Raw genomic sequence first — 24,647 nt, forward strand, 5'->3', positions numbered from 1 at the left:
TTTATTTTTGAATTATCTAATAATAAAATCCCCCAAAAATAATCTTCTAAAACACAGAGAGTTGGTTGTTTGCACAAAGATTGCTTTTGCAGAAGCTTATTGGAGTAAAAGCACGTGCCTGCTGCAGCGAAACACTCACCTTTAGTGGTTTCGTCTTCGATAGGCTGCTTGAAGAGAGTGATGTCCTTAAAAGTGCAGAGGAACAGAACCACCTTGTCGTTCTCGTTCCTGATGGGAGCCACTTGCATGTAGAACCACACTGGACTTCCTGCAGAGACATTAGGAAATCTTAGCTGTGTCCACCTAATAGGGCATGCATATGTTGTTTTCAGTGGTGTAATGTAAGTACATTTACTCAAGTACCGTACTTACAGCTTTAGCGCGTAACTTTTTGATATTAATGAACTTCCGTTACATTCAAGCCGTTGCCAAATGAGTTGCTACAAAGCTAATTCACTTTTTTAATTAGCAAAGCATGCAGCATGGTGGCCCAGTGGTTAGCACTGTGGCCTCACAGTGCTAAGTGCCCTTGATCAAGGCACTGGCTCAGATCTGGAGTTGGTCCCCGGGCGCTGTGATTGGCTGCCCACTGCTCCCTTGAGGGATGGGTTTGAGAGAATGAATTGTGAAAAGTGTGTCTGTGACAATAAAGTACCTTTTATAAAGTACCTTTATTTAAGACTATCAGCTCCACACAACTCTCTCTGGATTTCTCAGTAGGACTATGTTCAGGAGATTGGGGCGTCCGGTGACTTTCCCACGCAGAAACTGGAGTGAAGATAATGACCTCTTCTGAAGAGTCCATCATGTTTTTGTAATCCTCCGTGTCCTCCTTGGCTACTAGCAAGACAGAAACTACGCACTATAGCTTTAACTACAAATGTTGAGGTACTTGTTCTATACTGAGTCTTTTCTTTTCATGCCACTTTCTACTTCTACTCCGCTACATTTCAGAGAGAAATATTAGACTTACATTCATCTGTTACAGCTTTGTTTAGTCTACGTATAGTGTGAGAAAACGGTGAAGACTGGCCATCACAATTCCCCAGAGCCCAAGATGGTGTCTTTAAATGTCTTGTTTTGTCTGACCAACAGTGAAAAAACTCAGTTTACAAAGACATATTTTGTTAAACAGACCTACTTTTTTTTTCATTTCATTAGTTTTTATGAAACATAAATTTGGAACAAGCAGGTGGTAAAACACTCACTTCCCTGGATCAATCTGAACACAATCTGCTCTGTTTCAAATAATCAGGCAATCTAAAGACTCTCCATTTCCTTTGTGCATTGCATCAATGGACAATAGTGTCCAATGACAGCAGAGTCAGGAATCCAGAATTCCAAAACTCTACTCTGCTCACTGGTGATGTACATGGTGTTGATTATTTCTTACGCGCTGTTTAAATGACCCATAATTCAAACAGAATGTTATGGCCATCAGTCACTTTTAGGCAACTCCCTGCTCTTTCTGTACACTGATAACGAGTTGAAGTTGTCGTGACTTTATCGCCTCCTCACACACTTTCAGGAGAGCGAAGTTCAACAAAGTTGCACTAATGTCATAATTTCTGTGGATCCAAGTTCTTCGTAGTCATCATCCATCTCTTTTGTACCCAGCCTCCATAAGGGCCCGTTCCCCTGATTTGTCAGCACATTTGAGCCATTTTAAAATTGATCTTTTCATATTTTTACCGTTCCTCCCTTCTCCGCTTCATATTTTGCACTCGCAAGTGATCCCTCTTGGGAGACAGGAACATTCGGGACTAATTCTGTCTGCACACTTTGTGCACTGCTCTCCTCACCAACGCTGCTGATCTACCGCTCACTGTGCTGCTGCTCTCCTATCAGACTATTCTCCTACCTTAGTGACCTGTCAGTTATATTTCAGCCATTTTAACTTCATTTTCATTAGGATTTTATTAAACCATTCATCATTTTCCCACAGAGGTTTTATTTGACCTATCTATCTATCTATCTATCTATCTATCTATCTATCTATCTATCTATCTATCTATCTATCTATCTGCATACCTTAACATAATATTAACAGGGGTTTAAATGACCCATCCTCAAACCGGGTATCAGAGTATGAATAATGAAAGAACAAGGAGCTCAAGTCCTTCGCACAGGAAGTAAAATTAAATACAATATGATAAAGAACAATAATAAAGTGGCAACATCTTAACATCAAAGCACAAAAATGTAAACTAACACGTGTATAATTCATGAATAGAGTTTGTGAAGTCATAAATGAACTAATAATAATAATAATAATAATACTTATACTATCGACACAGAGACAAGAAAGACGTAGCTCAGTCATCTGCAGACGGAAAACTAGCTAACCCCTGGGCACAGACGTGCAAAAGGTCCCCCCCCCCACCCCTCTTGGTGTCTTTGTGTTCGTCCCTTTGTAGCGTTTTTGCGTCACTTTGTAGCTGTTTGTGTGTCTTTATGACTCTTTTGCCTTCTTCTTTGTGGTTGTTTTGCTTTGGTGCAGGGGGCCCTTGCCTGACTGCTTGGGCCCTTGGGCCTGTGCCCCATAGGCTCATTCAATAATCCATCCGTGCGTATTATCACCTTTTTTAAAGTAATATGGCAAACCTGTTAGCAAACACTTGCTTATTTTACATTCAGCAATTACAGAGTTGTGTTTATGTCCAATAGTATCTCTCTTTCATCCGTTTTTGGTCTCTACCAACATCTGAGGGAAGTGTATGTCTCTGTAGCTGCTAAATGCTCCACTATGTTAAGCAGCTAGTCTAACTGTGTCTGTGTGCAGTTTGTCTGTACCTGCTGAGTAGGTAGAGTGCAGTGGGTTTATCAGAGCTTGTTGCTAAAAATGGCTGCCTGCAACCGCTGTAAACAGCGCTGATAAAAGCAAGGAGACTGAACCAAAAGCGTAAAGCTGTGGGCAGAAACACCAAGACAATGAGCTGAAATGTGCTAAATTTCTCTGTAGAGCTGAGGCCCACTGCGGAGTCAAGCGATAACAGCAGCTTTGTGAAAAAAATAACAAAATAAAGTTGCACTGTAAAAATCAGTTTAGAGAAGAAGGTGAAGTGAATGGCTGAAGGACAATAAAACCTTGGTCACCTCTAGTTCTTCAAATCAACTAAAAGACTCGGCAGCACCTGAAAATCCTCCACATAGAGTATCGGGTTAAAGATTCAATGACATGGTCCGTACTATCATAGAGATTATAGCTTAAGGGGAGGTACACAAGCCTCTCGTGCTGAAAATGATAAATGACAATGATTCATAAATGATTCAGTAATTCACCAAGCAAACATACGGATTCAAGCTTCTCAGAATTGATGATGTCCTGCTTTTCTGCATTTTAAGTCCTTGCAAATTGAATATATTTGGGTTTTAGACTGTTGGCTAGACAAAAGAAGCAAAAAAAAAAAAGAAAAAAAAAAGAAAAAGACAATTCTAAAAAGCGAATCATTTGTAGAACGAATGATTGATCCATCACTTGAAGAAAGCACTGAACAGATTATTGGATAATGAAAATAATGGTTAGTTGCAGGCCTCGCTTCCTAAATTTCCCTCGGGATCAACAGAGTATCTACCCATCTACCTATCTTCCTCGTGTCAGTGTCTGGTAACGATGCAAGTGAGCACTCACTGTTCTTTCTGTACAGCAGGATTTCAAAGCAGTTGGACTCATAGTTGTCGAACGTCTGTCTGACTTGGTCGATGCTCTTCTTGTCCGTCAGCTCTCCGTACATAAAACTGGAAAAGGAAACAGGAGAAAAAGCAGCAATCAATAGGTGACCCTGTGGCCTTTGCCCCTGCGTTACAGTACAGCACGTGTGTTTGCATTGTCGATCTGTATTCTTACCATGAAGTGTCCATTAAACTTTAGGTTTGGGTTTTAAAGAGTGAACTGATGCAGCAGAAGTTAATTCCGCTCACAGTGAAGGAATGGATTTGGATTGGTGCAGCCTGCTTTTTCTGGCATGGTTGTAATTATTCCTTAAAGGGTTAAGGACATTTTAATATAATATAATTATATAATTAGTCTGAGTCATTACTTTCCTTCCCAGCAATGATTGTGTTTACATGCATATTCATATCCTGGTTTTGATCATATAAATATTTGATAAACAATATTTACCGTAGGGTACAAGTGAGTCTTTTGTAATGAAAGAGCATTAACCGTCCCACCCACACCGTTTGATTGACAGGTGGAAACTCAGAGTAGAAACCCCCACAGCACTGAGTACTTTAAAAAAATATACATAAATAAATATAATGTGAACATGGGTAATTTAAAAAGTTGTATAAGAAGCTCCACAATGTTGTGATGTTTTCTGCCAGTTTCACAAGAATGCTGATGCTTTATTCAATAAAGAGACTTCGGCATTACCCCTGTTTATTAGATTTATAGCCGCATTACAGCTGAGAGAAGAAACGGGTGAGGAATCTTAAATACCCTTCAGCTAAGAGGAATGGGTTGAGAGGAGCGCCCGGTGGAGCCCCAGAGAGATGATAAAGTTAGAATGATAATTGTCTTCAGGACAGAACTTGCACAAGTTTCATTCCACATTTAAATTTCAAAATATAAACAGTAATTTAAATGGAAGTTTGGGGATTTTGGGACACTGACCAAGCAAGAGGGGCTCATCTTTAATGAATAACAGCTATACCCAATAGCATATTGCAGCAGTGGTCCCTCATCACAAGTTGAATTTGACTTGTGAGCAGTTCTACCACAGACTGATTTTCCCTTCAAAAAAAAGAGTTTTAAGGTCCAAAGAAGTAAAACTACCAAATATTTTACCAACATTAGAGTAATATTTGTCTTGCAGAACAATGTGTTTTTAATTTCCCATCATTGACAATAGACCGTATAAAAGAAGTGGACGTAGCCACCGTGACGCAACCCATTGGTTTGTGGACTTCCGTTTTGAAGCCTTGAGATTGCCATTTTGGCTTTTGCCACGTTGTTTTTTTTGCCGCCAGAAGTGACCATATTTTGACAAGAGGATGGAGCTGGGGAGGAGCAAGGCGGGGAACTGACGGACAACCAGAGGACCCTATGCACGGCACCGTGGTAGCAACTTGTCAATCACAAGGTAGCCACGTCCTAAAGCATCCCCTGCTTTATCGTCTATTTATAAATAAATGGGACCATAAGTTACTAAATTAATATCATGCTGTAGTGAAGAAGACTTGAGACCATAAACTCATTATGAAAATGTTTACTGAGGTACTAAATCAAGTGAAAAGTAGGCTCATTTCCCCATAGAGCTCTATGTAATCAGACTTCTGATTGGAGCCAGTGGAGTCGAAAGAATGCAGGTTTTAGGCACTTCCAGATTGGCCTCACTTTTCAAGCATGGAGGTTGCCACTTGGTCCTGACCCCCAGACTGGGAGCCACCAGTTTACAGCATTTATTGTTTTTTCCCTTTACACTACAGTACATGTGACCTTCGGTAACCCTTGTGTCCTCATGTGAATCGTTGATATGGCTGCACCAATGTCACAAAGTCATACAATTGTACTGCAGTCAAAAGATCAAAAATGACTCCCAGAAAAAACATGGCACAAGGCCCCATTAACGAGCCTGCGTCTCCCATCAGTCTGGCAGCAGCCTGGAAGTTTAAGCTCTCGATTTGGGGCTCTTCTTTCCTCTCAGTGTCAGCAGGGAGTGGGCAGATAAATCTCAGTGCCCCTGTTCTCACTTAGCTCGGTGTCTGACGGAGCCTTTTTAGCCCCCGGCTAGTCAAGGCAATCACCCCTGGTCAGATCTGAGAGTCGCCGGAGGAGATGAGTCCTCCTTTGGAGTCAAATTTAAAAACGTCCTGACTGACAGGCCGTTTTTATCTCTCTCTCTCTCTACATTGTAGATTCTCACTGAAGGCATCAAAACTATGAATGAACACATATGGAATTATGTACTTAACAAAAAAGTGTGAAATAACTGAAAACATGTCTTATATTCTAGTTTCTTCAAAGTAGCCACCCTTTGCTCTGATTACTGCTTTGTACACTCTTGGCATTCTCTTGATGAGCTTCAAGAGGTAGTCACCTGAAATGGTTTTCCAACAGTCTTGAAGGAGTTCCCAGAGATGCTTAGCACTTGTTGGCCCTTTTGCCTTCACTCTGCGGTACAGCTCACCCCAAACCATCTCGATTGGGTTCAGGTCCGGTGACTGTGGAGGCCAGGGGCCTCATGTATAAAAGACTGTGCAGCTTTCATACCAGAAGATGGCGTACGGCCAAAACTTGAAAAGTACCTACGCACAGAAATATTCACATGTATAAAACCGGTCGTACGCCAGGTCCTGAGCACCTTTCCTTTATACATGACAATCCACGTGAAATTGAGCGCACATGAATGAGTGACCGACCCCGCCTTGCCTCCTCCCATAAATGAATATGGAAATTACTATAAATGTGCCCCCCGACGTCATTCTTTGTCCAATCACAACGTGTTATCCCGCTGCAGACGAAAAAAAAAAAAAAACTTCACTGACTGAGGTTGAGGTGCTGATTGCGGAGGTGGAGGCGAGAATTTTTTTTTTCTGTTTGGAGGTTTGTCATCTTGGATAAGCAATAAAAGAAAATGCCCAGAATGACAAATGGTGACCGGGCGGTGAATGCACCGAACCATGGCAGAATAATAAAAAAATAAAGTTTAATGTCGAAGTGGAAAGCAAGAGAATAGTGGCAGCGCCACACCACTTACAGAACAACATACATCTCAGTGTCAGTCCAAATTACGCCAAATAAGCAGTTTGAACTCACTGATGTAATGCCATTTATTTTATTTATTAAGTGTTAAGTGTTATTAAGTAGGCTCAGTGAAACTGAGTCCAGCGCGAGGGAGACCTGACTCAGAGGAGGAGATGTTAGTGAGGCCAGCATCTCCACGGCAGGTGACGTGCGCACAGATCCGCTGTGCCACGCATGGATGAAATAATGAAATAGTAAATAGGACTACAGTAACAGAAATATGTGCAAAATTAAGACAGTCAAGACGGCCCATTGTTTGGTGGACCAGGTACACCTTGTTCACTTTATAACCTACAAATCATCCACGGGATTAATGACGCATCACATGAGTTAATCCCCCCCGACACAGCGTTTGTTCCTGGGGAGATGGATCCGTGTGTCCCGCCTCCTGTGCGCCATGGATGTCTGAGCCTCAGCAACTAAAGACTCACAGACACTACTGCATTTTCCGTGTAATTTTCTGCGAGTAAGATATTTCATCTATGGGAAATACAGAGGATGACTGAAAGTATTTTTAAGTGGATTTATCAATAATTTTCCATCCTCATGTTTAACAGAGATCAAGTAGCCTGCGAATTAAACAGTTGTGTTAAAGATGTGAAACATTATTCACATAAATGATCAAACTTTTATGGAGTATCAGCGGATATAATTTTTAATTTTTTTTTCATAGACGTTACAGACGTATGCCAGTAACTGCAGTGGAAACTTTATTTTGTAATGTTTAGTGATTTTCGCTACGTTACAGAGCCAGAAAAGACTTTGCGGACGGCCCGCACATTCTCACGACTGCTCAACAGTTTGCGTGACGGCCCGCACATTCTCACGTCAAGTAAATTTTTTTATACATCACAAAGTGTCCGTGAAAACCAGCATACGCAAGCTTTTCGTGCGTACGCAACGTTTATACATGAGGCCCCAGGTCATCTGGCGCAGCACTCCATCACTCTCCTTCTTGGTCAAATAGCCCTTACACAGCCTGGAGGTGTGTTTGAGGTCATTGTCCTGTTGAAAAATAAATGATGGTCCAACTAAACGCAAACCGGATGGGATGGCATGTCGCTGCAGGATGCTGTGGTAGCCATGCTGGTTCAGTATGCCTTCAATTTTGAATAAATCCCCAACAGTGTCACCAGCAAAGCACCCCCACACCATAACACCTCCTCCTCCATGCTTCACGGTGGGAACCAGGCATGTAGAATCCATCCGTTCACCTTTTCTGCGTCGCACAAAGACAGGGCGGTTGGAACCAAAATCTCAAATTTGGACTCATCAGACCAAAGCACAGATTTCCACTGGTCTAATGTTCATTCCTTGTGTTTCTTGGCCCAAACAAATCTCTTCTGCTTGTTGCCTCTCCTTAGCAGTGGTTTCCTAGCAGCTACTTGACCATGAAGGCCTGATTCACGCAGTCTCCTCTTAACAGTTGTTCTAGAGATGTGTCTGCTGCTAGAACTCTGTGTGGCATTCATCTGGTCTCTAATCTGAGCTGCTGTTAACTTGTGATTTCTGAGGCTGGTGACTCGGATTAACTTATCCTCAGCAGCAGAGGGGACTCTTGGTCTTCCTTTCCTGGGGCGGTCCTCATGTGAGCGAGTTTCGTTGTAGCGCTTGATGGTTTTTGCGACTGCACTTGGGGACACATCCAAAGTTTTCGCAATTTTCCGGACTGACTGACCTTCATTTGTTAAAGTAATGATGGCCACTCGTTTTTCTTTACTTAGCTGATTGGTTCTTGCCATAATATGAATTCTAACAGTTGTCCAATAGGGTTGTCAGCTGTGTATCAACCTGACTTCTGCACAACACAACTGATGGTCCCAACCCCATTAATAAGTGAAAAACATCCACTAATTAACCCTGACAAGGCACACCTGTGAAGTGAAAACCATTTCAGGTGACTACCTCATGAAGCTCATTGAGAGAACACCAGGGTTTTTCAGCGCTATTAAAAAAGCAAAGGGTGGCTACTTTGAGGAATCTAAAATATAAGACATGTTTTCAGTTATATATATATATATATTTTTTTTATTTTTTTTTAACACAGCACCAGCTGGTGCTTGGTTTTTATTAGTTCTGCTTCAAATGACCCATGCAAACCATTAAAAACACATAAAACCAGGGGTTAACAAATACATCCATCCATCTTTGTCCACTTGCAAATGAAAAGGAATCACACACATGAAAATTATTGCACATTTAGTCATGCAGTGAGTGCAACTACAAGTAGGCAACAAGACTGAAGAGTCACTATCGCTCCATTATCACATTCCTTTGATCTTGCATTACACAGCAATAATTGTGCCCATTTGCAATGCCTACATGTTCAGTGACAATACTAAATATAACCAGAAAATGTTTTACCTGCATGTGCTGCTCTTCTGCATGACCTCAGCCCTGTGGAAGCCAGACAGCTTGCAGAATCCGTCATTGCTGTAAACTACAGGCCACTCCACAATCTGGGCGTTTCCCAGGAGAAAGCTGGTCTCTGATGGATGGACAGGACACAGAGCACATCAGCATCAAATATATGAATACACAGGTAAAAGGCTTCACATCTTCTGGAGAAGATTGTGTAAAGATACATTAGACTGGTCAAGGCAGTGGAGGATGAAGTATTCAAAACCTTACTTTAGTAAAAGCATGTAAGTATGATCAGCAAAATGTACCTGTAGTATGAAAAGTAAAAGTAGTCATTGTGCAGTAAAATGTTCCCTGTCAGAGATTCTCTCTTTTATCTGAGGTTTCTGGATTCATCTTCATGCTGCATTAATGTGTATGTTGCATCTTCCTGCTTTAGATGTTTTTAGAGGTTGTGCTCATTTTAACTCTTTTATATACTGCTGGGTAGTTTAATATACAGCAATGCATCTTATTCTATAAGATCCTCATATGTTTTCCTACTTTACAATCTCTTGAACACTTTCTTTGAATCTTTGTTTAGTCTTTCCTAAACCAGCATTACAATCAGACCTGTTGCGCCTAACTTTTAAACTCTAAACCACCTCAATCGCCAGACCACAGTTGATCCAGATCTCATTTCATCTGTCCTTTACTGCTTTTTCAACTAATATTCTTTCTATTCTCTCTATCCTTTGATTTTATTCATTGAACTGACTTTTACTTATACCAGGTTTAATTTAAATTGTGCAACACAGATGACTTTAAATCTAAATCTGGCTTGTTGAATATTATTATTTTTTTGTTAAGATAATTCTTTGGGCATGGGGTGGCCTCTTGCTCACCCAATAAGAGCGTTCGCCTCCTGCAGCGGTGCAGGTTTGAATCCGACCTGCTGCCCTTTGCTGCGTGTCATCCCCCATCTCTCTCCCCCTTTCATGTCTATCCACTGTCACTACTACTAATAAAAAAAAATTTTAACAAATATTTTTGGGACAAAAAGTGGTCTGGCTATGCCTCCACATGGCTCTCACAGGCTGTTCCCCAACTCGTCAAATACCTACACAGTTTGTGAAACGTCATTTTTAATGTACCGATTCGTGTACACAGACACGTTTATCTCGTTTTTTTCGTGGCGGTCAGCACGTAATGGGAAGCATCTATACGGAGGTTGGGTTTAGGAAAAGAAGAATGGGGAAAGGTCACACACGGGAGACGATCCCCGCCCTCCGGGGTGAAAGTCCTGTGTTGTTTGACCCAACCACCACCCCAATCAACCTCCTTATGCGGATTTTCTTCATTTCATACTACTCGCTAACGTAGTCGTGCTGTGATCACGAAAGATGCTTCCCATTTAAATACATTAGTTTAAAAAACGTGCTGACCACAACGAAAAAAAATTACATAAATGTGTCTGTGTACACAAATCAATAGATTTAATAACGTGACCATTTCACAAACTGCCGTGAGACTGGGTTGCAAATATTTGTTTACTGCTATATTATATATATGTTCTGAATAGCGAGTACAGCCACTTTAATGCAGTGTGAATTTTTCCAATGTATCCAACACCACATGAATGCAGCACATATGCCCATTTGCAATCTTAATAAGTGAGTCATAAATTGTTCATCCGCACCCACATTTAAGGGGTTCTTCCTTAGCCCATGCTTCGCCCTTCCACCAAGTTTCATGGAAATCAGTCCAGTAGTTGTTCCGTAATTCTGCTGACAGACAAACCAACAAACTGAGCCAAAAACATGGCAGAGTTAATAACTCGTGAGTTTTATAGCAATAGATAGGCTATACTGTAGAAAATATGAACCTTGTCCTTGCTGCAGCCTACAGTGTGCCGCTTGGCATCAGAGAGCTGAGTAAGACTTTGTCAGTTTGAATCATCTCGACCGTTCAGTTCTCCTCGTTCATGCCAACGAAAAAACTTCCCCCTGGATTGTTTTAGTAAGAAAGTGGTTGGACATTTAATATTCTTCAACCCGAGTAGTAACCTTTTTTGACAGACTGCCAGTAGGTTATCACATTCCCTTTAAACCATCTCAAGTTAAACATTCCAATGGTTCAGATAATATTGTTCTTATCAGAGATGGAAAGTCTCTGAAACTGATTTTAAATAATTAACCTTCATACTTCATACTGATGAACTGATTTCTCTCTTTTAGTGTTAGTGACTCTCACCATTCAAAATGTGGAGTCCATTTTTGAATCTATAATACTTTATCTGATGAATCTTTTCTTTTTTTCATTTAATGATAATGTATTTTGATCGCTTTTGATCGAGTTTAAAGATAATGACTTATCACTGGAGTACAAATACTTCACTACTGTACTAAAGTAGAATTTTCACGTATCTGTACTTTACTTCAGTATTTATATTTCAAGAAACTTCTACTTTTACTCCACCACATTTCCTAAATAAAATGTACAGTATAATTTTTCCCCCAAGCATCTTAGTTACTCCTTAAAACAAAATAAAATCAGAAGAAATTTGTTAGACTGCAAAAATTGCTCCTAAACTGCCAAGATAATCCACCTTCCATTCCAGTTGGTGACCTAATGCCCGTTTGTTGCCAAGCGGCAAAATAAACTAACCATAGGCCAAAACTAAAGACGAGGAGGAAGCATAACGACTGATAGTGTCATGGAAACACCTTGTGCAGGCTCTGCCACCATGGTAACAGACGATGATCACCCCGGCGACAGTGGTGATGAAGATAATGTTATAAAGTTCATAATCAAAGTTATTTTTTACTTTTACTTCTAATACTAAAGTGCATTTAATATCAGAAAATTGCTTTTGATACTTAAGTACAGTAAATGTCAGATACTTGAAGACTTTTACTCAAGTAATATTCTAAAAGGGGACTTTAACTTCTACCAAAGTCATTTTCTGGTAACATACTTGTACTTTTACTCAAGTATTGCTTTGAAGTACTTTATACAAGACTGGACTTAGCTGTGGACATCAGGGTCTGCCTTTAGAAACACATTCTCACTGCCAGCGCATCAAAAAGCAACGCTTGGTCAGGTGTCTTTGGAGTTTGTTACTGACGCAAAAAGTCTCCCTTAGCGTCATATTTAGAGCGCTTGGTTGGGACCCTTTCTAGCCCTTTGTCCTCCTTTTTAGACACGCTCGGTATGAACCTGAAAATGAGCATGATATGGGTCCTTTAAGTATATTTTGATGTGGTATTGCTGCTTTTACTTCAGTAAAAGACCTGAGTACACATTTAACACATGTTGTTTCAGCTTGGTCCGAGCTGTATTTGGCTGGCAGTTTCACCTGAATGACTTCCACAACCTGCTCAGGTGTCCAGGTTTTAAACTATTACAAACTGCTACTAAGATCCAAAGAAAAGAGATTCTATAAGTTGGGTAATGTCCCCAAACATATCTTAAAGACATTTGTATTATGTAACAGAGTATATAAGTGCAGGTTAGTCTGTTGGGCCTTCTTTATAACAGGTGTTTCTTTACCTGCAGATATACACTCTCCTCCAAAGCAAAAGCTAGCAAACGTTTGGCTAACACAGTGCTGACATCTGTGCTAACCAGTCTTCAGTAAAATATTCCATTATCATTGATAAAAGGCCTCCTTTTTGCTACATATGTGACATAACATAGCCACACATATGTACAGCAGCCAGGCCACACATGACAATTAGCGAACATGCTAATCAACGCTGTTCAAAGAGCAAAAACAAACACCACCAGGTCCAGCTTTACTTACTAACTCACTAAAACCAGTCTCAGAACAAACTTGTTAGAACAGGCATCAGCACTGTGTTTGCTAGCTTTAGCTTTGAGGGACGTGTTGTAGCTGCGGGTAAAGAAAGACCTGCGAAAAGAAGGCTGGTCCAACAGACTAGCCTGCACTAATGACCACAGTTTACCCACAGCTACAACACTTCCTTCAAAACAAAAGCTAGCAAACATTGTTTGGCTAACACAGTGCTGACAGCTGTTCTAAAAAGTTACTTCTAACCAGTCTTCAGTAAAATATTCCATTATTATTGACAAAAGCCCCCCCTTGCTACTTATCAAAGTAAGCCACCTCTACCAACACATGATGGAGAAATAACATAGCCACACATACAGTATGCACAAAGCACACAAGGCAATTAGCTAACATGCTAATCAACACTGTTCAATATAGGTCTAGCTTTACTTACTTGAAACCAGTCACCTCTCTTCTCAGACAGCCATTCTTCTTCTTCTTTTAGTTTTTTTGGCAGATTACTACTTTTGTATTATACCGCCACCAACTGTACAGGTGTGTATACCATGAACTTCATAGAAACGTCATAGAGTCTAGGCTTGAATTAATTCAAAATAAACAAACAAACAAAAAAAAAAGAAACTATATTTTTTACTAAACCAGTATTATGAAGAAAAATAAATAAAGCTTCAAGTCTTTCCCTTGCCATACCCTGTTCTTCCAAAATATCACGTATTGCATTCTCTCCTTCCATTTCCTGCCATTGTATTCTACTATCATCATACTTCTTACACACAAAAAGCACATGTTCTACATCTTCTTTGTCTTGGCATTCTATGCATAAGCCATTGCTAGAACCTGCTATTTGTAAGGTAGCATTCAATCCTGTGTGACCTAATCTAAGTCTGGTATAGACCACTTCTTCCCGTCTGTATAAACTCAGTGAAGTAACCCTTTTCCCGGTCACAGTCTTCTGTGATTTATGATAGTGTCTAGCATTAACCTCAGCCTCCCATTCAGTTTGCCATCTTTGCATATTTTCAGACTTAATTAGAGATTTAGCTTCACCCTTCCCCAGTGGGACAATAATTCCTATACATTTGTTTTTCAGCATCTTTTTCGCAATTTTATCAGCCTCTTCGTTTCCTGTTATACCTATATGAGCTGGAACCCAACAAAACTGAATATTGATTCCAAGGTTCCTGAAATGCAATAGTAAATGTTTAATTTCTATAATCAAATCTTCTCTTGATGAATGACCTGTATCTAGGCTATGAATAGCTGCCATGGAATCTGTACAGATCACAGCTCTCACTGGCTTAACCTCTTCAATCCACCTTAGAGCTGTTATTATCCCAGTCATCTCAATAGAGTATACTGAAAGAAAATTATTTAACCTATAGCTATCTCTTTTATTAAATTCCGGAATAAACAACCCAATCCCACAATGACCATTTTGTGGATCTTTTGAACCATCTGTATAGATTTTAACATATCCATAGAATGTCGATTTTATATAACCCTGGCAGTATGCTGAAAAACTTTGTTCATTTGGATACTCTCTCTTTTCTTCCAACAGTTCACTGTTAACCTCTGGTGATGGAAGAATCCATGGGGGAATAGCACTCAGAGCCAGTGATGGACTAAATTTCAGATCTTTAATTCCATACTGTTCTGCTATACTGTTGATGTTCCACCCAAACCCTTGTGATTTTGTTTGATATTCCCAGCAAACATTAAGAACTGAGCTTGCTGGATTATTAATACTTCCCAGCAACCTAACCCAGTATGTCAAAGACAATTTATCATACCTCAAACTAAGAGGAGATTCCTCCGATTCTACTAATAAAGCACACGTAGGGGTTGTTTTTATAGCTCCTAAAGCAAGTCTTATAGCTTTGAATTGAATCCTCTCAATTTTCCTTAAAGAAGTTTTGCATGCTGAACTATAAACTATACATCCATAGTCTATGGTAGATCTTATTAAAGCTTTATATATATATACATCAAAGACTGTTTATCTGCTCCCCAACACTGTCCAGTTATCATCCTCATTAGATTTAGAACCTTTTTACATTTGGTTTCAATATGGTCTATATGATGTTTCCATGTAAGACGTTCATCCAACCACATGCCCAAATATTTAAATTTCTTCTCTCTTTCAATTGATTGATTGTACAACATAACTGTATACCTATCTGGGACCTTCTTTCTGGTAAAGAACATAATCTTTGTTTTAGGTATGGAAAACTTAAATCCCCAATCATTACCCCATTGTTCTAGTGCTTGTATATCCCTCTGAACAACTCTTGTTATGTATGATATATTGCGTCCCCGTTTTCAAATTACAGCATCATCTGCATACAGTAACCCTTCATTCCTTTCCCCTAATTTTTCAAATATATCATTTACCATAATATTGAATAATATGGGACTAATAACACTTCCTTGAGGAATTCCGCTGTCAACTGTAAACTCTTCACTTATGCCTTTACCAACTCTGACCCTAATTGTACGTTGTGACAGAAAGTCTAATATATAATTATACATTCTCCCACTGATTCCCATTATATCTAATTTAATTAATAGTCCCTCTCTCCACATAGTGTCATACGGTTTTTCAATATCTAAAAACACTGCCACCATGACCTCTTTCATAACTAGAGTCTTCTCTATCTCATTGCTGAGCTTAACTAAAGCATCAGTAGTTGATTTACCTTTTCGGAACCCTGTCTGATACTTTTTTAAAGGACATTTATATTCAAGATAATAATTCAAACGTGCCACTACTATTTTTTCCATTAATTTTCCTAAATGGGATGTCAAAGCAATGGGTCTATAGTTCTCTGGATTGCTAGAATCCTTTCCTGGTTAAGGAAATGGAAGAATGATTGCATCTTACTTTTGGTATTTTGCCCTCATTCCAGATCTTGTTAAATAATTCAAGAATTTTTTCCAAAAGTTTATCAGGCAGATTTCTAATCATTGCATAGCATATATCATCACATTCTGGAGAAGAATATCCTGTATTACCTAAAGCCATTTTAAGTTCTGATAAACTAAATTCAACATCTAAGACAGACATATTTCCCTCTCTAGTATTAAGAATGTCTGTGTTAGCATTCATAATATCTTCCTTTCTTTTCTTAACACACTCATCCAAATGGTTACCTCTATGAATCTCTGCAAATTTGCCTCCAAGCAAATTAGCTTTGTCCATATCTGATATTGCTGTATTTTGTCCATCAATTAGGACAGGAATATATGGGGGCTTATATTTACCTATCATCTTTTTAACCATCATCCACATCTTATTCAGCGTTGTTTCTCTTCCAATTGTCGAACAAAATTGTCTCCAAGATTCTTTTTTAGCTTCTTTAATAACTTTCCTAGCCATCGCCTTTTTCCTTTGATATTCCATAAGAGTATCCATATTAAGCGTTTTACGCAACATTTTAAAAGCTCTATTTCTTTCCTTAACAACTTCTGTACATTTATTATTCCACCATGGAACAGCAGTTTTTTCCTCTTTGGCTCATATTTTTAGGAATACTGTGACTTGCTGCTGCAATGATAACCATACTCAACTTTCGATTCATGTCATCAATACTTTGTTCTATTTCTTCAGGCATGTCATTTAATCCATCTATACACCATTTAGAAAATTTCTTCCAATTTGCCTTCTTAAAACACCATCTATGATGGGTATAAAATTCTTCCCTCTTAAAATCAATATCTACACTACATATTATTGGAAAATGATCACTTCCAATACTTGTGCTCTGATCTACTTCCCAGTCACAGCTGCTGGCTATTGTTCTATCAACTAAAGTGAGGTCAATACATGATGTCTCATTTTTGAAAATATTTATCCTTGTCCCTTTACCATCATTCACACATACTAGCATTCTGTCAGTTATCATTTCTTCTAATATTTCTCCATTCAAATCTGTATGTCTACTTCCCCATAAACTATTATGAGCATTAAAATCCCCATACCATATTTCTCTATGACTTCTTTTAGCTATACTTCTCAACAAATCATTCGTTAATGCTTTACATGGGTTGTAATAATTTATAACAGTAAATTTACCTTTGTCACCATTAAAGATTTCAACAACCACATTTTCATGTTCAGACGCTGTATTAATGTGTCTGAATGCTATCCCTTCTTTGATAAATGTAATGCAACCTCCTCCTCTGTCTTTACCTCTATCAAATCTTATACTATGATATCCTTTCAATACAAACTCTAAATGTGGTTTTAACCATGTTTCTTGGATACATATAACATCTGGTTGGTTTGCCATTTCTTGAACATACCTCTTAAATTCCTGTCCATTCACTATCAGACTCCGCGCATTCCACTGGAGAATGAAAAACATTATTAACGTTTTAACCAAATTGAGACCCTCCATACCTCTGATTTAGTATTTCATGAATATCATCTGCCTTCGTTATTAACCCCAAAATATCATTAGCAGCTTCCACAACTGATTTGATTTTATCACTTTTCTTAACATGTAGCATAGTAACATTAACCACTGAACATATGAAAGCAATAAAATCATTTGTCTTTATCAAAAGTGTCTCGTCAGACAGCCATTCACTAGCTCTACCCATGGATGTATTAAAAAAAAAACAAAAAAAACCAAGTGTCAGCCATGTTTGTTACAACCTCCTACAAGCTCCGCCCTCTTCCAACTAAAGCTCCGCCCCTCTTCTTGCTAGGTTCTGCTAGCATAGAGAGCCGAAGTCACGCCCCTTTTGGTGCACCTTATGGGAAAAAATATGAACGGTAGCCTAGTGAACAAATAATTGCAAAAAAAAAAAGCAATTATTAAAGAAATTATTATTATCTCTCCATTGACTCTCATATTATTTCGAAAGATAGGTTCCATTGGCCAGAAGTAGAAGGGCGTGACTTCGGCTCTCTATTGGCTCCTGTAAACTAATGAGGGCTAGTTTCTCTTAGAAGGTGTGTTTTATCTTTGCTTTCTGAAAAGTTCAAACATGTTTCTGGAGTTTGATGACCTTATTCTAACACAATGGACTTCTTCTACTCTGCTTCAGTGGTGAAAGAAGTACTCTGATCTTTACTGTAGAGTAGGCTAGTAGTATCTGCATCAAAATATACTTAAAGTACAATAAGTAAAAGTATTTATACAATGCAGAATGGCCTATTTCAGAATAATATCTATCACATATTATAATTAGTGACGCAATAATGTCATCACTTTAATGTTGCAGCTGGTAAAGGTGGAGATAAATGTACTTACTTTAAGTAAGCTATAATTTGAGACGAATATACTCAAGTAAAATGATGGGACTTTTACTTGTATTTCTACTGTTCCTACTGCTCTACTACTCCTTCTGTGCTTCATCACCACTGAAAGAAAATAGTTAAATGTGCCACAATAGTAATACATGGTACATTTGTTTATTTAGTAATTTAATTTTGCGTATTCTGTACAATTATACCAACCCAGTCTCACAGCAGTTTGTGAAATGGTCACATTATTTAATCTATTGATTCGTGTACACAGACACGTTTATGTTGTTTTTTTTCGTGGTGGTCAGCACGTATTTTAAACTAATGTATTTAAATGAGAAGCATCTTTTGTGATCACAGCACAACTACGGTAGCGAGTAGTATGAAAGGCCGAAAATCCGCGTAGGGAGGTTGGTTGGGGTGGTGGATGGGTCAAACACAGGACTTTCACCCAGGAGCAGGCCCGGATTGGCTAATCGGGAGCACCGGGAAAATTCCTGGTGGGCCGGTCTGTTTTTTGGGCCGCGAGGGCCGTTGTTGTCATGGAACTGGGTTGAAATATGGATGCTGTCCCTAGGCTGCCTGCACTCACAGCAGCCCCACTCTTTTTATTTATTATTTTACAGCAGCCCCACTCTTTTTATTTATTATTTTACCGCAGTGCCACTCTTTTTTATTTAATATTTTCTCGCAGAGTGCAGCCTGCAGGTTAATGATGACGTGATTATCTTTTGACTCCCTGGCCCCGCCCCCGACATGGCACCTTGCAAGTTGCTCAAAATAAAAAAGTCAGATAAAAATGGATAGGAAGCGCAAAGGCGGTGCTGAAAAGGCAAGAATCAAAAAAAAGAAAGCTTTGGAAACTGATGTGGCCAAATGTTCTAAGCTGAGCACATTTTTCCTAAAAAGAACTAATGAAGACGACGAGGCCGGTAAGTAAGCTAACGTTAAGGTAGTTAGGAGCAGTGCAAGATGCTAGCGACCGTGCAAAACAACGTTGTCTGCAAACCACCGTTCATGTATCAAACTTTTTCTTGTAGCTCTTCAGCAGCAGCCGCCTCAAGGCCCTGGCCCGGTAACGTTACCAAGCTCCAGTCATGAGCCCAACACACCAGAGTGGGCAGGTAGGATTGTCATTTAGAAGAACTAATAGTAATGAAGAGCCCTGCTCAATGAAAAATGCCCTGAGATAATTAATGATACGATTCCGCAATACATTAATGAAACTGACTTGACTTGATTTGAAAGCTTTGTAAAAAGGGGATATTTGTGGTGAGAAATAAATGTAAAAAATGTCATTTAGTGTCAGAAACAGAGCCAGGACCCAGTTGTCAAGAGACTAATGCTCTCACTGTGAAAGACACAGGTAAGCTGCTGTTGTACCACACCACGTGTGTGAATAAGCAAACATTATCACTGAAAAAAATGCTTTTCTTACTTAGTATCTTACTTGTTTCCAGTTCAAATATCTAAATATTTGTAATTCAAGATACGTTTACTAGACAAGTGAAATGGCATAAGAAATTAAGTCTTGTTTTCTGAAAAAAAAAAAACCTAAAAATTAAGTGATTTTGTTTTTTTTGTTGTTGCTTAAAACAAGCTAAAACAATTATTTTTCTTACCCCATTGGCAGATAATGTAGCTTGTTTTAAGCAAAAAAATCACTTAATTTTTAGGTGTTTTTCATACTTGTTTAGTAAATGCATCTTGATGTAAGATTTTTTTTTTTTTGATATTTGGTCTAGAAACGAGACAAAAATACTAAGTAAGAAAAAAAAAATTTCTGCAGTGATCACATTAGTTACAATATAACAACTTTCTATGCCAAAATGTTACTAGTGACCCATTATGTTTTTAATCAAACGATAGTGAATATACAAAGCCCACGACTGAAAGGGAATAGGATAAAAGTCATATGAATTAAGCCTGCATATTTTGCCATTTGGAAATTTTTAATTTTTAATTTGCTTTGATTTAATTCAATTTAATTTGAACGTGCTTTCCATTTCAAATATGTTAAAGATTACAATATGCTTTTATTGTGATTAAATACAGGTGCACTCGAGTCTAGGGATACAGAAGGAAGTGTGAAAGGGAGAGCAGAGTCGACTCAGGGACAGATAGCAGAGTCAACAACTGAGCAGCAGAACCCAGAACCACAAGCTAGGAACAAGGCAGATAAAGATGATTCTGTTGATAGTTTTGATTACTTTGCTCGACCTCAGTCACAGAATATACATAAATTTTTTTCTTATCATCCTCAACAAATCCCAAATGTTCCTATACCAAAGGTTTTCAATAGCAAAGATGGAACAAACCGCAAGTGGCTAACTTACTGTGAAAAAAACCAATCTCTGTACTGTTCAGTTTGTTTGCCATTTGCACCTTTGGTAAGTGATGGCCCTTTCATAAAGGGAGGCATGGAAGACTGGAAACACATTCACCAAAGGATAGTGGAACATGAAAAAAGTAAGACACACAGAGATGCAGATGCAGATGTGTGCAGATGCTTACTTTCTGAAAATACAAAAGGCACATGTGAAAAGCCTGTTGACTGGCAACCAAATGTCATTACGTGCTGAGCAAGTGAAAAAGAAACGCCAGGTGATGGAGCGTATAGTGGACGTTGTTAAAGTCATAGGCAAATGTGGCCTTAGCTACAGGGGAGATAAAGAAGAGGGAGCCTTTAGCTTAGAAAACATTGCTGTTAATCATGGTAATGTCCTGGAGTTGATTCTACTCTTGAGTAGATATGACATTTGCCTCCAACAGCATGTTAACTCTTGCATTGAAAACAGCAAAAAGCAGCATGAAACTGGTGCAAAAGGCAGAGGCGCTCTAGTTACTCTGCTGTCAAAAGAGACAATAAATAAAGTTGTGGATGTCATTAGCCAACTGATAAAGGTGACTATAGCAGAAGAAGTGAGACAAGCTGGCATGTTTTCAGTTCAAATTGACACAACCCAAGATATCACCTCCAAAGACCAGTGTTCAATCATACTTCGATATGTAACAGATGTCATTCACGAAAGACTGATTGCTATGGTGGACTGTGAGTCATCTACTGGCCAGAATTTTGTAGAGCTTCTGGAAAAAGTGTTACTGAACCTTAATATTGACATTGGCACGTGTGGGCAACTCAACAGATGGTGCAGCTAATATGCAGGGTCAGTTAGGGGGTTTTCTACACTCCTCTCTGAGCATTCCCCCAATCAGGTTCATATTTGGTGTTATGCACATCTTTTGAATCTTGTACTGGCAGAGACAACAGGCAGTGTTGTGGAAAGCACGTCTCTGTTTTCACTGCTTAACGATGTAGCAGTTTTTTTAAGAGAGTCATACAAGCGCATGCAGAAGTGGGAGGAGAAGAGTCAGGACAAGCATCACAGACGACTGTGCCCAATAGGGCCAACTAGGTGGTGGGCTAAGGATCAGGCACTAAGTAAAGTGTTTGGGTGCTTCGGGAATCCTCAGGAAGGCTTGTTTTTTGTGTGCTCATGACTTTAGACACCATTATAGATGACAGTACACAAAAGCCAACTGTGAGGGCCGAGGCAAAGGGATTCATAGAAGGCTTTTTGAAGTATGAGACAGTGGTCACTGCTCAACTCTTCCTTCACATTTTTGAGCTTACATCCCCCCTTTCAAAATACTTACAGACAAAGGGAATGGATATCATCACAGCTCAACGTCTGGTTGAGGGGACAGAGGAGGGTCTCAGGAAGTGTGCTAGGGACTTTGAAGGAGTTAAGTGTGCAGCTGATGAGTTTATGAAGTGGACTAATGGAAGGTTGCAAGAGGAGAAAGAATGTGAGCTAGTGCAGGCTGCCTTTTCTGAGAGAAGGATCAGAAAAAAGAAAAGAATGCCAGGAGAGCTTGCAGAAGATGAGCAGTTAGCATCAGCTGATACTGACTTTGAGGTAAAAGTACACAATGTCATTGTAGACACAGTAATAGGCAGTATCCAAAGGAGGTTTTCTGCTAATGCTAAACTTTGCTCAGATTTTGCCTGTTTAGACCCTAGAAACTTTGCTTATGTGAGGGAAAATGGACTCCCCAGCTCAGCTCTGGAAGAAATAAGCAAATGTCTGCTTAAGTTTGACGACAGGGCTACAGTTGGCACATTATGTGGTGAACTGTACAGCCTTGCATCTCAGTGGGACAGACTAAAGATGTCCCCTCTGGAGGGTTACATTGTCAGGACAGCTAGTGAAATCCCACAAGGAGGTGATGAGGATCCTTCCATGGAACAGCAGGATGTCGAACTAGAGAGCAAAACTGTGTCATTTGTGTTCATCTCATTCTCTCTCAGTACAATCTACTAACTGATGCCTACCATGTGATTGGACTCGCCTACAAGTTGCTATTAACACTGTCCATCACACAAGTAGCCTGTGAGAGAAGCTTCTCAACAGTGAAATTCATAAAAAACAGGCTGAGGAGCACTTTAACCCAGAAGAACTTTGAGGCATTCATGCTGATGTGCACTGAGAAAGAAATTCTCATGTCTTTGGACAATGACACTGTGATAGATAAAGTTGCAGAGACCAGTGCTCTGCTCAGGCGTTTATTAATGTTTTAGGGTTGTCCATGTTTCCTTGAAGCTAAACTTATGCAGAGGAAAAAGAGATTAAACAATCATTAGAAAGTTATACTGTGAAAAAAAGTCATAACAGTACAATACTTGTTTAATTCTTTAACTAATGTTCTCATATTTGTGAAAAATATTTGAAGTTGTAAAGCAGCTGTTTCCTTGAAAAATAAATGATACTGTCATTAGAAAGTGCAATACATTTTATTTTAATCTTTATTTTTTATTTTGTTTCATATATTTGTTTTTGTTAGATTTTTTTCTTCATTTCAATGTTTGGATATTTATGAATACTAATTCTTAAAGAAAATAGATTCTGATACTGTCCTGTTATTTACTGTTCTAATAAATCTTAAATAAATGTTTGCTACTGTTTTTGCACTGAATTGGAAATGATATTTTTCAAAAATACAATGAATTACAAGGCTGTAGAGAACAGTGCGCCTATTGCAGACTTATATTCTGAGGTTTTAATTACATTATTTTAATATAGTCAGTTGTGAACTAAAGTGGGCCGGTCTAAGGCATGAAACTCCAGGGCTGAAAATGAGTCCCAATCCGGCCCAGCCCCGGAGACCAGGGATTGTGTCCCGCATGTGACCTTTCCTTTTCCCGTTGTTCTTTTCCTAAACCCAACCTCTGTATAGATGCTTACCATTACGTGCTGACCACCATGAAAAAAACAAGATAAACATATACGTGTATCAATAGATTAAAAATGGCGTGACCATTTCACAAACTGCCGTGAGACTGTGTTGGTTATACAGTGGAGCAAATAATTCTTATGAACCAACATAATGAGGATGAATCCATGCAGCAAAACAGTCTGCAGCCTCCAGCTGAAGGGCTTGTTGATGTGAGGATCCAGAGAATAGTAGGCATCTCCATCACCACCCCATAATTTCCCCATCTATCAATGCCCTTTGTTAAAGCTGAACAAGCCAGCCGCAGTGTAAATACAGACAGGCAGTCTGGTTAAAACCACACTGGGGGAACATCTGCAGTGGAAAACTTACCACCAGCAGCTCTTTTATAATCACATAGATGTTAATTATTCATTTCATATACTGTATTCTGCATGGCGGTGGCTTGGTCACCAGACAGAACAACAGAGGTGTACGTTGCAGTGCTGTCAACCATTCTCAACTATAATGCATCACAGTGAACCCCTGCTCAGTTTCATACTGCGTTATTAAAATGAAAATGCAAGTTTAGTTCAACCGGGGGTCCTGTTTTTGTAGCAACACATGTTGCTACACAAGAAAAAGGTTATCCAGATGATCTGGAGGTAAAAGTGAAAGAGAAACACAGTAATAGTGTGCACACACAACTAGGATGACTACAGTAGGTCAACGTTGGAGCAGGAAGTTGGTCGGTAAACTGTGATGGATGTTTACAACAAACTGTTTGGGAAATCATTTTTACTCGTTTGTCTTTGTTTTCTCTGGAGTAACATGGGGGTTTGTTTAAAACCTGTCTGAGCGTCTGACTGCTGGTCTCTTGACAGTCAGGCATCTTTTGATCAAGTGATTCGGCAATTCATTTAGTGTATACAGTCGGGGCCGTAGACAGTGCTTTAGAATACTAATGTGGTAGTCGTGACTTCATATTCCCCCAGCAGTATCCAACCTACACAGCAACGTTTTAACTAACTAATCACATCATTTCACATTTAATTTACTTAGCTGTTAAATTCAACTATATCTACAACTATCTGTCAAATGTTGTAGTGCAGAAATACCAAATCAGTTTTTATTCAATTTCTTTTTATGTCTAAAAACAGTCCCATTTTAAGGTATTTTGCCTAAACCATCCCAGGACCAGCTTTAAAAACCAACATGTGTAATACGTGATGAAATGTAAACTCCTCTGTCAGTTAATCCCCAAATTCACAGAAATATCA

General features: G+C 39.1%; 1 protein-coding gene and 1 long non-coding RNA gene across 2 annotated transcripts in view; one reads left to right on the forward strand and one right to left on the reverse strand.

The window, feature by feature from the left end:
• kcnh5b (potassium voltage-gated channel, subfamily H (eag-related), member 5b) overlaps window positions 1-24,647 on the reverse strand; it is a 265,385-nt gene that overhangs the window by 234,989 nt on the left and 5,749 nt on the right. Inside the window, exons 2-4 of the mRNA XM_039786509.1 lie at window positions 9,113-9,236; window positions 3,632-3,738; window positions 140-268 (exon numbers count right to left, since the gene is read on the reverse strand). Of these exons, the coding sequence (XP_039642443.1) occupies window positions 140-268; window positions 3,632-3,738; window positions 9,113-9,236 (360 nt within the window). The remainder of the gene's footprint in view (window positions 1-139; window positions 269-3,631; window positions 3,739-9,112; window positions 9,237-24,647) is intronic.
• Window positions 19,044-19,493, forward strand: LOC120549521. Its single transcript, XR_005637398.1, has 3 exons — window positions 19,044-19,085; window positions 19,194-19,277; window positions 19,457-19,493. It is a non-coding gene; the product is annotated as an uncharacterized LOC120549521 (long non-coding RNA).

Source organism: Perca fluviatilis, chromosome 20 (genome assembly GCF_010015445.1).
Source record: "Perca fluviatilis chromosome 20, GENO_Pfluv_1.0, whole genome shotgun sequence".
Classification (NCBI taxonomy): domain Eukaryota; kingdom Metazoa; phylum Chordata; class Actinopteri; order Perciformes; family Percidae; genus Perca; species Perca fluviatilis.